Genomic DNA, 14,032 nt, shown 5'->3' with positions numbered 1-14,032 from the left:
GTCTTCCTCTGGCCCACGCGTAGCGTCTTTGACCAGAGCCGACTCAGCACCTTCAGCGGCTTCCTCGTCTTCCCCATGTAGACGTAGGAACTGTTTTAAAACGGTGAGCAGATTCTCCTTCTGTTGGTCTGCTGAAAGAAATAAAAGCATTCATCTCTCTGCTGTAACAGGCTCTCGTTTTAATCACTTTTATTATTTATCTTTTCCAGTTTTTAGTTGAAAATGCTTCAGCTGTTTAACACATCTAAAGTCTCACCAAAAACAACAATCACGAGTAGCTGTGATGAATAATCAGTCAGTAGTCTTTACGCATAGCTGTAAACCTTTCATATTTTAAATTCAGATCATTATTTACTCTGTTTGCAGCTACATGATAGCGATATCTGAAGAGTTTGATTTGTGTAAAAACACTTTTATCTTGACGATAGACTCTTCAAACGACAAAGTGAACCCTCTGAAACCGAGCTAGCATCAACACTAGACCACCAGGCCTGATTTAAGGTCAATCACATGAGTTCACATATTTACTGACCTAAATATAAATATATGTATTGTCACATTGTCTCCAAAACACTTAAATGCAACTTCTCACCCTGAAACAACCAAAGTGTGCTGGTTGACCTGCAGACCAGCTGGTTAGTGTTCATGGCAGTGGAAGCTTTCTACTACTGTTCTTCTTCTGCTGGGTTTTAGAAATGTTGCTTATTTTAGCGTTTTCTGTTGACGCCACATCCCGCTTTGAGTTTACCCAATCAGCATTGAGTAGACCTCAGGGCTGAACAGAGTACCGACCCCGAGGCAGGGACTCGTTTCGCCCCCATAAAGGTTCCTGGTGTTTGTCCTTAAGGAGCGCTTCCTGCAGTGGAAACGATGGTCCTGTTGTGGAGAAGGTAAAAAGGCAAAGTTTTTGGGAGTCTGATAAGTTGGCTTCGAGCACCATTAGTGCTGCTATAGAAGAGAGGACTCAACAGCCAACCCCCCCACAACCCCCCCCACAACCCGAACCACCTTCATCTCCATGTCCTTGCAACAATCCATTTAATCCTGACTATTTTAAATCATAATGTTTATCCAGGCTTATTCATTTCAGATTGCTGTTTTGCATTTAGTTTCCTTAAAGTTCATAATGACAAAAAAAAGAGTAAATATTGACTTTTGATCTTGTGTGAGTAAATAATCAGCAGGAATGTGAAGTAAACTCTGATTGGAGTTAACGGTGTAAGTAATGACAGAGACCCGCCTTCTCTTCCTTCCTGTTCATCAAACAGGAAGATTTTATCCAGCATCAGTTTCCTGTCAGACATTTAGATTCAGGGACAGAAACTGATGTGAGACTGAACGGCTCATCTGTCCTGCTGCATTATTAAATATATGTGTGTGTTTCTGCTTGAGTCAGTTATGGGATGATGATTCACTGTGAATATGTGGATTAGGACAGTTTTAAGAGATTAAACCTGTAAATGCTGATGACTTAATTCACCAGAGAGTATGAATCCCTTTCTGTGAATTTAAAGGTGATTTTATGAGATGAGAACAGATTTAAGTGTTTGTGTCTCAAACTAAAGACAGGAAACAATCAGCTGATGATTTCACACTGAATATAGAATAAATCAAACACAAACAGTCCAATAAATACATAAATACATGTTTTATTTCTGGTGTGAGGTGAGGATATAAAGACATCAGTGTTTCTTTAATCTTTAATCTTATGAACTTGTTACAGATATGAACACAAACACTTCACACACAGACTCAATAAAGAGTTAAGTGATTATAAAGAGATTCAGTCAGCATGAATCTCATGTTTCATCAGATTAATAAACATCCAGAACAACACAGAGATATATTCATTTAAGAGTCTCTGGTCCGTCCTCCGTCCCGGACCCGGAGGAGCCCGCCTCCATCCAGCCGACATCAGCCTCCTGATCCCGGACTGCTGCAGCGCGGTGGGTCGGCAGGTTGGACGGATCCTCCGCGGTCACAGCGGGAGGCTCTGCGGTGCTCAGAGCCGAGGAAGAGGCGCCCTGCCCGGCCTGAGGAGGGTCCGATGCCCCGGTGGAGCGGGGAGACCCGGTACTATCAGCTTTATTAGGATTTAGTAACGTTTTCTTTAAGTTTTCTGCTTTAATTGTTTGATTATAGATTCGAACTGAATCATTATTGCTGACTTTGATTTGAATGTTTAGAGTCTTATTTCTGCAAGAATCAAATTTAGATATATTTGGATTATTTCTCTGAGCAGCTGTAATGTGATCAATCCCGGTCCCGGTGGTCGGTCTCCAGATGAGGCTGTAGTAGACCGCCAGGATGACAGCAGCCAGAGACACGGACAGGACGTAGACCACCACCGTGGCCAGTCTCACCCACTTCTTGTTGGACTTGGCGACCCACTTGGCCTTCTTCTCCCCGGTGTAGGTGGCCGGTTTCCCGCGCTCCGCAGGGCCGAACCCGGGGGTCCAGCTCCGCGGGTCCCGCATGCTGCTCCGGGTCAGTCAGAGCCGGTCCCTCCCGGTCCTTCCCGGTCGCTCCATCACTCTCACATACAGTCACAGCTGGACACATCTGGTTTATATAGTCCCACTGAGCCTCTGAGGACAGGACACCCCCACCCACCTGTGGATGCCTTCAAAATAAAAGCACGATCAAACTAGCCCATATTTTCCTTACTGTGAGTGTTCAAACCTGCTGCTAAATAACTCATTTCACATTTCACTGGATAACAGAAATTACAATAAATATTAATACAGCCAGGGTGAAGGGGAAGGGGGTGGGGGGGGTCAGGGGGGTATGGCCCGAGTAACTTTTGTACTCTGACAAACTATTTTATATGAATAAAAGCCTAAGTTGTATCTGTGTTTTTACTAGTCACCACACACCTTCACTCACTCCCGCTGACTGCTGCATCTTGATTTGAAATGAGTGCGCATATCAACTACGTCATGTATGAGCGTCGCGAGCTAAAGGCGGGCTCACCTGTGAAAATGAAGAGACAGGTGCACAGTTGAGCCAGACACCATAAAGATATCAGGGATTCAAACCAAGTCTGAAAAGCACCAGTAAGGTTTATTATGAAGCAATGAATGATTTCCCTGTTGCCAAAGAACTAAAGTCAGAAGTACACAAACTGGTTTTCATGATCCAGCCACTAGTACAGAATCAGCTGGAAGATCTTTCTCAACACTTCGCCGAACCAAAACATACCTGCGTTCAGCTATGACCCAGAGAAGACTTCATGACTTGATGTGCAGCCACATGCAGACATTACAGACATGACTGCTGGTACAAAGGAACTCATCCAGAAAAATGAGCCACGCAGACCCCAAGGACCAATGACGTAAGTCCGCTTTTTATGTAACCTACATGTGATTTTCTGTGGTGGCTGGAGTAGGCCTGTTGTTGTTGGTGTGTGTGTGTGTGTGTGTGTGTGTGTGTGTGTGTGTGTGTGTGTGTGTGTGTGTGTGTGTGTGTGTGTGTGTGTGTGTGTGCGCGGCTATGCACATCAGTCTGATATGAGTGTTGACTTGTGATGGTTATGGATAAAATGTTGATTTAGATTCGAGGCAGAAAGATGAGATCTGGTCGTGGACTGGATGTACTTTGTTGTTTTGCTATAGTTTCATCTGAGCGTTTATGTGTTTCAGGCTTGTTGTGTGTGAGTGTTAGAGGATCAGAAAGGTTAATCTGAGCAAGCGCGTGCGTGTTCATCATGCGTGTACTGTAAATGTGACTGTGGTGTCAGAATAAAAAAAAGGGCTCCGCAACTTTATTTAATACAACAGTAATATTGTCTGTTTCAATGCCCCCCCCCCCCCACCCCCCCAATCACAGATTTCTACTGAAAGGTTAGCTAGTTAATGAACTCAAAGTACATTAAACCTGTTAATAAACCCATTTTTATTTTTAGGGGGAACATTTAGAGGTACTTGTCCCTAAAAAGGGTCTAAAATCGCCCTTGATTTTAATGAAAGTTACAGTTTGAACTTTATTGCAGAGTTTAAACTGAGAGTTGATTTAAAGGTTCCAGATGATTTCTTTTTTTTTGAATTATTTTTGGAAAGTGCTAGGCTATATGAATATAGTATATTATTATTATTGTTATTCTCTTTTTTTGCATATACATTTATTTCATTATTATTATAAATGAAGAACAGACACAACTTCTCGGTGCTCAGCAGTGATTTTATTTCTCTACACATTAATGACATTTGCTTAATAATCTTTTATTAATGCAGCTTCTCCAGATGTTCATGATGTCACAGATTGATATTCATCATCTGATTTTATGATATTCTGGTATTGATCTTCCAAACAGGGAACTGGTGGAACCATTTTTCGCTTTGGAGATTCAATTTCAATATCTGATGACAGGAATTTATCGTCGAAAACGCTGACGGATCAGTCTGAAGTATTACATGACTCACAAACAATATTCAGTATTAAAAAGATTCAACTTCTTTACTCAAGTTAAAGGGTCACTGCAGAGATTTTTACCAAAACACATCACATGTATCCATAAAATCTGCTCTGAGGAAGAAGATAAATCACATCACACAATAGTTGAATCAGGTCGTAGTTTGGATCTAAACATGAGATTTGTTGACGAGCAGAAAAATGTATTAAATCACCAGAATTATCATTTATATCAACTTCCTCTTCTGTTTTATGGCATCAGAACGTTTCGACTGGAACTAAATCAGATCGTTAATCTCTACTGAACATTTCTTCTAAGCAATTTTAAAATATTATTGGTTAATAATTAGCATTAAAATAATTGTTAATAGTGTAGAAATAAGTGTTGCTGCATGCAGGTTCCACGCCGGCTTCGTCCAATCACCAGGAACATGAACACCTGTCAATCAAAACAGATTCACAGACTGTCACCTCAGTGATGAGCAGAGACACAAAACATCTACAAACATACAGACTTCAGTTTGTCATAAAGCTGCAACAATAAACCAGACTCGGACTGTAACCATGGAAACATCAATGTCTGAACCAGATTTCTCATCATAATAGTAATAATAGTAATTAAACTTTAAATCTATTTATAGACACATGGACTGAGTATTAATCAACACACCTGTGATGTTGGTGCTCTGGGATCTTCTCACTCATCCAGGCCCTTCTTGGATGATCCGTCCCTGGTCTTCGCTCTCAGCTTGTTCACCTGCGACTCGGCGATGTCGGCCCTCTCCTCCGCCTCTTCCAGCTCGTGCTGCAGCTTGCGGAGTTTGGCTATGTTGGTGCTTGCCGCCTCCTCGGCCTCTTCAGCCGCATGTTTGTAGGATTTGACCTTCAGCTGCAGTTTGTCCACCAGGTCCTGGAGACGAGCCATGTTCTTGCGGTCTTCTTCGGTCTGGTAGGTGAGCTCCTTGATGCGGCGTTCATACTTACGAACACCTTTGATGGACTCAGTTCCTCTCCTCTGCTCCGCCTCCAGCTCATTCTCCAGCTCTTTGATGCGAGCCTCCAGTTTCTGGAGTTGCTTTTTGCCGCCCTTCATGGCAATCTGCTCGGCCTCATCCAGGCGGTGCTGCAGGTCTTTGATGGTCTGCTCCATGTTCTTCTTCATGCGCTCCAGATGGGCGCATGTGTCCTGCTCCTTCTTCAGCTCCTCCGCCATCATGGCTGCATCTGTGATGGCCTTCTTTGCCTTCTCATCAGCGTTGCGGTTTTCCTGAATGGCCTCCTCCATCTCATTCTGCAGGTGGAGGAGGTCTGCTTCATGCTTCTTCTTCTGGTTGATCAGGCTGGTGTTCTGGGAGTGGAGGAGCTGCATGCGCTCTGTCGCGTCAGTCAGCTCCTGTTCGGCCATCTTCCGACTTCTGTCTGTCTGCTCGAGGGCGGCCCTCACTTCCTCCAGCTCCGCCTGGATCAGGTTGTTTCGGCGCTCCAGGAGAGCAATGTTCTCTCTCAGGTCATCGTTGCCATGCTGAGAATCATCCAGCTGCAGCTGAGTGTCCTTCAGGAATGCCTGCAGGCTCTTGAGCTGTTTCTGGGTGTCAGCTGCCTGCCTGTTAGCTTGGCTGAGCTGAATCTCCATCTCGTTGAGGTCACCTTCCATCTTCTTCTTTACTCTCAGGGCCTCATTGCGGCTCCTGGTCTCAGACTCCAGAGATGACTGAAGCGACTCAAGCATCCGTTGGTAGTTTCTTTTGGCCTGCTCCATTTCCTCGTCTTTCTCTGCTACCTTCCGCTCCATTTCGGCCTTCACTTGGTTGAACTCCAGCTGAGCTCGGAGGATCTTGCTCTCTTCGTGCTCCAGAGAACCTTCAGCCTCCTCCAGTGCCGACTGGAGTTCAGCCTTTTCTTGTTCAAGCTGCTTCCGAATCTTCTCCAGTTCGTGAGCGCTCCTACCACCTTCCCCAAGCTGGTCAGTGAGATCTGAGATCTCCTCTTGCAGGTTCTTGTTCTCTCTCTTCATCGTCTCCAGTTGATCCAGACATTCCTCATAGGCGTTCTTCAGTTTGAAGAGTTCCGTGCTCAGAGATCGAGCCTCCTTCTGAGAGGCCTCCAGCTCACATTGTGACTCTTCAAACTTCTGCTTCCACTCTGCAATGACTTTATCAAACGCTCTTTGCTTTTTGTCCAGTGATGCAGAGGCTGCATTGGATCTCTCAAGGTCCAGCATCAGGTCTTCGATTTCATTCTGGAGGCGGTGTTTGGTCTTCTCGAGGGATGAACACTTTGCGTTCACTACCTCAATGGCTTCCTCTGCCTCCTGCAGCCTCTGAACCAGCTTCTTCTTGGCTTCTTCCAGCTCCTCTGTTCTCTGGATTCCATCTGTTTCATATTTGGTCCTCCATGCTGAGACCTCAGTGTTGGATTTGGACAGAGCTCTCTGCAGCTCAGCCTTGGCTTCCTGCTCCTCTTCAAACTGCTCTCGGAGCAGATCGCAGTCATGACGAGCAGATTGCACAGCATGGGCAAGGGCATTCTTTGCCTTCACTTCCTCTTCCAGTTGTCTGCGTAGATCTTCGACCTGCTGGTTGTATGAGGTCTTCCCTCTGGTCAGCTGGGATATAAGACACTCTTTCTCCTCCAGCTGCCGGCCGAACTCTCCATTCTCAGTGAGCAGTTTGGCCCTCTGTGTAGTCATATCATTGATGGACCGTTGAGACTCTTCATATTTACTCTTGTACTCGTTCATGTTGTCTTCCATTGTTCGGCACATCTTCTCAATGTTTGACTTGTTCTTCACCACACTTTCCATATTTGAGGATAAGTCATCCAGCTCCAGCTTCAGCTCACTCTTTTCCTTCTCCAGCTTCTGCTTCACACGCTGCAGGTTGTCAATCTGTTCGCCTAGTTCAGCGACGCTGTCTGCATGTTTCTTCCTCAGAGAGGCAGCGGTGGACTCATGTTGGAGGGTGGACTCTTCCAGCTCTCTGCGCAGCTTCTGATATTCAGCATCTCTCTTCTTATTCATTTCCACCTGAGCTGACGTGGCTCCACCTGCTTCCTCCAGACGTTCGCTGATGTCTTCCAGCTCACGAGAAAGATCAGAGCGCTGCTTCTCAACTTTAGCTCGTACTGCACGCTCAGCATCCAGCTCCTCCTCCAACTCCTCGATCCTCGCCTGGTTTTCTTTCAGCTTCTTTTGAAGCTGAACTGAAGTGACCTGCTCATCTTCCAGCTTTGAATTAATTTGGCTGGCCTCAAAGTCTTTTTTCTTGAGTTTTTCCTCCAGCTGTTGCTTGTCATTTTCTAAGTCCATCACACTCTCCTGGGTCAGTTTCAGGTCTCCTTCGAGTTTTCTCTTGGAGCGCTCCAGGTCTATCCTGACTTTCTTCTCTTGCTCCAGTGAACCTTCCAGGTCATCCACCTGCTGCTCCAACTTACCTTTGGCTTTGGTCAAACTGTTGGCTTTGTCTTCTTCACTCTGAAGGTCATCCAGTGTCTGCTGGTGAGCCTCCTGCAGCGCCTTCTTCTCTTTGGTCAGCTTCATGATGTTCTCATCCTGTGAAGCCATCTCCTCCATGAGGTTTTTCACTTTATTCTCTGTGGCGTGTTTCTCTTTCTCAACCTTGGCTAAAGTCAGCTCAAGATCATCTATATCTTTCTTTAACTCTGAGCACTCATCTTCAAGCTTCCGTTTCTTAGCTGTAAGGTCTGCATTCAGCTCCTCTTCATCTTCCAGTCTTTCTGTCAACTCTTTCAGCTTGGCCTCCAGCTGAATCTTGCTTTTTATGAGCTGTTCACAGCGTTCTTCAGCATCTGTTAAAGTGTCCTGTTCAGACTGAATTTGCAGAGTCATATCGTTCTTCTCTTGGAGAAGAGTCACTATTTTCTCCTCTAGTTCCTTTCTTCTTGCTTCAGATTTCTCCAGAGCTTCCTTCAGCTTGTTGAACTCTTCTTTTATGTTGGCCATCTCTTTCTCGGACTCAGCACTCTTCAGCAGGGGTTTAATCTTAAAGAAGAGTTTCATCCAGGGCCAGTTCTTTACTCCCAGGAAAGAGCGAAGGTTCCACTGGATGACCATCAGAGCATCTCTGCGTTCCACCAACTTAGCAAACTCTGCCCTCATGAGGATGGCCCGAGCATTGGCCTGGATCCTGGTGATGATTCGAGATAGTTGCTCATCTCGCATCTCCTCCAGTGTTCCCAGCAGGCCTGCTTTAAAGAAGACCTTGGTGTGGCCAAACCTGTACTGTGTGTGGTCAATGTCCAGAGATCCCAGCAACTTCTCAGCACTCTTCTTGCAATCAATAAACTGACCGTCGGGGATGGCAGAGGCATTCAGGATTCTGTACCGCTGTTTGAAGTCTCCATAGAGCACCCTGTTTGGGAAACCCTTCCTGCAGATTCGGATTCCTTCCAGGACACCGTTACAGCGTAGCTGGTGCATCACCAGACAGTTGTCCATGGCTCCTGGAGTTTTCTTCTCATTAGGAATCAGACAGCGGACAAAGTGGGGATGTGTTGTCTTCAGGTTGTTCATCAGCTTGGTCAGATTTTCTCTGTGAAGTGCAGACACTGTCTGAAATGATGAGCCTTTCTTTTTGGCTCCTTTCCCGCTTGCCTTGTCACCATCAGTTCCTGCGTAGCTTGAAAACAGCATACTGAGGAGTTTAAGAGAAGATTTCTGGTAAAGGCCGACCACAGTTTCATTCAAGGGGTCTTTGTTTTTAACCAGCCAACCACCAATGTTGTAGTCCACAGTGCCAGCATAGTGAACCAGGGCAAAATGAGCCTCTGCTTTCCCTTTTGTTGCTCTTGGCTTCTCAAACATTTTGTTCTTGCCCAAATGATTATCATACAGCTTGGACTTGAAGGTCTGGTCACTGGCTTTGGGAAACATGCATTCTTCTTCCAGAATTGACATGATCCCCAGTGGTTTCTCAATAAGATCAATGCAAGCTTGCAAGTCCATCCCAAAGTCGATGAACTCCCAGTCAATGCCCTCTTTCTTGTACTCTTCTTGCTCCAGAACAAACATGTGATGATTGAAAAACTGTTGCAGTCTCTCATTGGTGTAGTTAATACACAGCTGCTCAAAAGTGTTGAAATCAAAGATCTCAAATCCTGCAATATCCAGAACTCCTATGAAGTACTCCCGGTGCTGTTTGGTGTCCAGGGAGTGGTTGATTCTCACCACCATCCAGTTGAACATCTTTTCATAGACAGACTTACCCAGTGCTCCGATGGAGTAGTAGACTTGGTCCACACTCTGGCCTTTGGTGACGTACTCGTTGCCTACTTTGACTCTGGGATGGCAGAGCCCTTTGATGAGGTCAGCAGAGTTCAACCCCATCAGGTAAGCTGATTTATCAGCAGCCTCCGTCCCGTCAGGCTCGGCCTGCTCCTCACGCTGCTTCTGCTTGAACTTCATGTTGCCGTGGTGCATGATGGCACCCGTCAGTTTATAGACGCCCATCTTCTCCTCCTGAGAGAAGCCGAGCACATCGAAGGCGCTGTCAGTGGCCATCAGCTCCTCTGAATCGTTGATGGAGGCAACAGATACTTCTCCTTGGGAGATGTATGAATAGTCATATGGGTTGTTGGTGATTAACAGTGTGTCCAGCAGCTCTGGCTTCTGATTGGACAGGATCTGGTAGAAGATGTGATAGTTCCTCTCAGCCTTGAGCTGAAAGGTGACACGAGACTTCTCCAGCAGATACGTCTCAATGTCAGCGGACGACAGCTTACCGCTGTTCCCAAAGTGAATACGGATGAACTTTCCAAAACGAGAGGAATTGTCATTTCTCAACGTTTTGGCGTTTCCAAAGGCCTCCAGCGCCGGGTTTGCCTGGATGATTTGATCCTCCAGAGTTCCTTTGCTGGGGTCTCTTTTGCATCCGCTGACAGCAGCGATGCTGGCAAAGTACTGGATGACTCTCTTGGTGTTCACAGTCTTCCCAGCACCGGATTCTCCAGTGATGAGGACAGACTGGTTCTCCCTGTCAGTCAGCATGTACTGATAGGCGTTATCAGAGATGGAGAAGATGTGAGGGGGAGCTTCGGATCTCTTCTTCCCCCTGTAGGCTGCCACCACCTCGGAGTCATACACAGGAAGCCACTTGTAGGGGTTGACTGTGACGCAGAAGAGACCGGAGTAGGTGTAGATCATCCAGGCTGCGTAACGCTCTTTGAGGTTAAACAGCACAGCCGGCTCATGAAGGAAAGTGAACATTGCCATGTCTTCAATTTTATCAAACTTGGGTGGATTCTGTGGGTGGACGTCTACCTCCTTCACAGTTGCCGTAGTTCCATCCTCCTTCTTCACAGTCACCATCCCTCCATCTTTGCTCTGGATTTTTCCCTTCATGTACTCCACTTTATCATCGACTACGAAGCATTCAGTCTTGATATCAAAAGCTCTGGTCTGAGCCTCCAGACGCTCCTTGTCCGACTTTCTCAGGAAAGGAGCAGCTTTCCCAAACTCGGCCATCAGAACGTCACCCATGGTTGAGCACTGAGGGTTTCGGCAGTCAGAAGAGAGATCCGGCTGAAAGAAAGAGACTGCAGACTCTCCACAGCAGGCGGACGATTATAAAGACTCCCAGTGGACCAAATTAGGAGACAACTGCTGAAAAGGAAAAAAAGGTTGATGCTAAATTTGTCCAGAGATGCGAATGCACCACCAGGGCAGATTCAGGACCTTTGGCTGTTAGAGTCCATTTTAGGAAAAGCAGAGTTTCACTGCTTATCTGCCTGCTGATAGAGATTCCTGACACCTCTCCATTTAGACTCAACTCCTGTGCTTCTACTCTTCCAAAGTATCATCACCCACCTGCCACTGTTTTAGACCCTTTTAAAACATTTAAAAAGTTCAACATCATTTATATAAAACAATAACTTCCCTCTTATTTGTTAGCGGTCGTATTTGCTTCTTGTTGGTGCAGAAAAACTCCAAAAATCATACAAATTGTCCCTGATTTGAATTTAATGGTGATATTTTCAAACAAATGCAAGTATAAGAACTTATTTAGTAATATTTAAGTATGAACTACTACTACTACTGAATCCTCCACTGTCCCCATCCAAACCAGGCATTTAGTTCAACTTTATTTCCTTAAAACAAGAAAAAAGAAGAAAGAAAACACAATTAAACATGTATATAAAATGTAATGAATCCCTGACATAAAGGGTGGCTTATCTTACAGTATTGTCTTATCTTTACTAATTCAGATGGAATTACAAACACAGACATGTTAATTTGGGGAGTGCTTTCACTCATTCCTTTTGTCAGGGTGTTTCTGTCTTTCGTTGGCTTTTGATGTCTTTCCTTTTGTTTTAGTGTCGGTAGAGCTAGATGGTGATTTTATATAACACACACTCTTTCTGTCTGTTTGTAAATTAATTATTGACCAGCAGATCTCAATTTTTTTAACAATATCACAAACATGTTCAGGTGAGTTTTGGTTGGTCTGTGGTTTGTTTCCGGCTCTGATATGAAGAGTGTCGTCTGACTGACTGAAGTGTTTTTGTCTCTTTATCTGAACTCATCAGCCGTCAGCCCCCAAACTGAACAGACACTCCACATCTGAGCTGATACCATGTTCACCTGCTTCATCATCTACAACTACAAGTTCCCTTTTGGTTTTGTACTTTACAGATTATTGTCATATTCAGTGTTTGTCTTAAAGGGACGACGTCTCAATACAAACAGCTGAGCTAAAATGACATTAATCAGCAACTGTTTTGAGAACTGATAAATCTTTTTAAGCAAAGTCCCAAATTTAGTCTTTTTCCAGCTTCTGTTTGATGATTTGATGTTTTTCTACCTTTTTATGAAAATTAGTTGAATGTATAAAAGAAATAAGTAAAACAAGGAAGGCCCGACTAACACTGGATTTTCGGAGCTGATTCCGATATAAAGGAGTAAAAAAATTCCAATATCAATTTATTGGCTGATAATCTTATATATACTAAATATACACATAAAACACGCATTTATTGCAGTGTGGTTATCAAGCACTTATGACAGAGATAGCCTATGTAATGAAGGCTGTGATATTTAATAGACTTTACTGTAAAAACTTATACCACTGCACTTAAATAGTACAACTTCACCAGGAATTTAATAATTATAAATAACTATAAATAAAAAACAGCCAGAGAAACATCTGTATGTATGTATTAATTTATGTTAATATAGGTGTATAACTTCAGTTAAGAAAAAGGATAAAATATACAGAAAAGTTTAAAATTAAAGATATATTGAACAACATAGAGGCAGATACTAATATATCAGCTCTAAAGACAAGGCATTTAATATATTATGATGCACTTTTTTCAGTTTTCTGATGTTTTATAGAACAAACAACGTATTAATCTACCAATAAAATAACCAGCAGATTGATTGATAATGGAAATACTTGAAAAAGACATTTTCAGGATCACGATGGAAAAGTGATTTGACCTTTTTAGTGTTTTCATTCTGTTTCAAGGTTCAGTTTTATTTGTTGATTGTGAGGAAAAGTTTTATGCAGCTGTTTTATGAGCAAATGAAACAAAAACCAAAATAAACTGATGAAGAGAAGAGAAGAGAAGAAACAATATGATGATGAAGTTCAGATGAGTTATGACTAATTAAGGGTTGTTTTCTTGTCTGTTTGACTAAAAGACAGATGAAAAAACACATTAAAGACATTAATTATTCTTTTATTGTGCTTTATTTCTTCACTTTTACTCATTGGTCTTGTCACACAGAAACAGATGTGTAGCTCCAGATCGTTTAAAGTTGACTTTTACTTTAAATAAACATTTCAACTGCTGAAGAAGATTTATTTTTAATGTTTCTGACCAAAGAAACTAAGAAAAGCACACATAAATAAATCTGTATTTTCAGTCCATTAAAGAAGCAAAGTTTAAGTGAACAGGAGCTTTAAGTATTGGCCGTAGTTCTCAGTTAGAAAGCAGCAGTATGTTGAGTCGGGGGTTGAGCTGCATGTTGAGACTCTGCTCACACTGACGCTCATTAAAATAGCAGCTGATTATCTTCTTCATGTTATCTGAGAGCAGACAGCATGAAGAGCAAACAGAGAAGAAGAGACACTGACAGCAGCTGCAGACACACACATTATATTTATACACACACAAACATTTTCTTTACTAAACACTTAATGAAAATCTTTTTGACCCATAATTGACCCCAAACACACGTACTTAATAACTAGACTGTACGATCCTGAACGCAGCATTACGGGTGTATTGTGTGAAGGTTTACACAGCAGAGGTAACAGCATGATGTAGTGGAGCTTCATCTTGTATATATATATATATTTATTTATTTTTTTTATCTTCTTTAAATATCAGAGTGAAGTGTGTGTGGTAGATGTGATGTGGAGTTGGTTTGGGTGGAGTTATTGTCTTCACCAGCAGAGGGGGCAGGTTGTTATTTAACCCTCACATACTGTTCATATTTGGGCCTTTCTCAGTATCCCCTCATAGTTAGTCTCTGTACATAGTTTTGGAACCACAAATCATTGATGTTTACCTCATCAGCCAATCATAAATCAGTGATTAATCCTTAGTGAGGCTTTCAGAGAGCAGAGAGAGTGTAATCTTTGGTTTTCATGCTTTTTTA

General features: G+C 43.4%; 3 protein-coding genes across 5 annotated transcripts in view; 1 reads left to right on the top strand and 2 right to left on the bottom strand.

Annotated features, from left to right (window-relative positions):
- The window catches only part of LOC128377376 (complement C1q tumor necrosis factor-related protein 3-like), a 1,421-nt gene extending 1,256 nt beyond the window's left edge, over positions 1 to 165 (top strand). For both annotated transcript variants that reach the window (XM_053337325.1, XM_053337324.1), the window contains exon 3: positions 1 to 165. This exon is cut by the window's left edge and continues 191 nt beyond it. In XM_053337325.1, coding sequence (XP_053193300.1) covers positions 1 to 81 — 81 coding nt within the window. In that variant the 3' untranslated portion in view covers positions 82 to 165.
- A 1,318-nt stretch (positions 166 to 1,483) lies between these two features.
- On the bottom strand, positions 1,484 to 2,722 carry LOC128377374 (uncharacterized). The gene has a single exon (XM_053337322.1). The coding sequence runs from the start codon at positions 2,475 to 2,477 to the stop codon at positions 1,848 to 1,850; it is 630 nt and encodes a 209-aa protein (XP_053193297.1). The 5' UTR covers positions 2,478 to 2,722; the 3' UTR covers positions 1,484 to 1,847.
- A 2,385-nt stretch (positions 2,723 to 5,107) lies between these two features.
- Positions 5,108 to 10,906, bottom strand: myh6 (myosin, heavy chain 6, cardiac muscle, alpha). 2 transcript variants are annotated; one of them, XM_053337293.1, is made up of 2 exons: positions 10,793 to 10,891; positions 5,108 to 10,657 (listed from the first exon to the last, which is right to left on the bottom strand). In XM_053337293.1, exons 1-2 carry the CDS (start codon positions 10,889 to 10,891, stop codon positions 5,108 to 5,110), a joined length of 5,649 nt encoding a protein of 1,882 aa, XP_053193268.1. The 2 variants fall into 2 exon arrangements, with proteins under 2 accessions (XP_053193268.1, XP_053193267.1); XM_053337292.1 differs by having other exon boundaries at positions 5,108 to 10,906.
- Between the last annotated feature and the right edge of the window lie 3,126 nt (positions 10,907 to 14,032).

This window comes from Scomber japonicus, chromosome 17, assembly GCF_027409825.1.
Source record: "Scomber japonicus isolate fScoJap1 chromosome 17, fScoJap1.pri, whole genome shotgun sequence".
Classification (NCBI taxonomy): Eukaryota; Metazoa; Chordata; class Actinopteri; order Scombriformes; family Scombridae; genus Scomber; species Scomber japonicus.
This window is presented reverse-complemented; position numbering and strand designations above follow the sequence as displayed.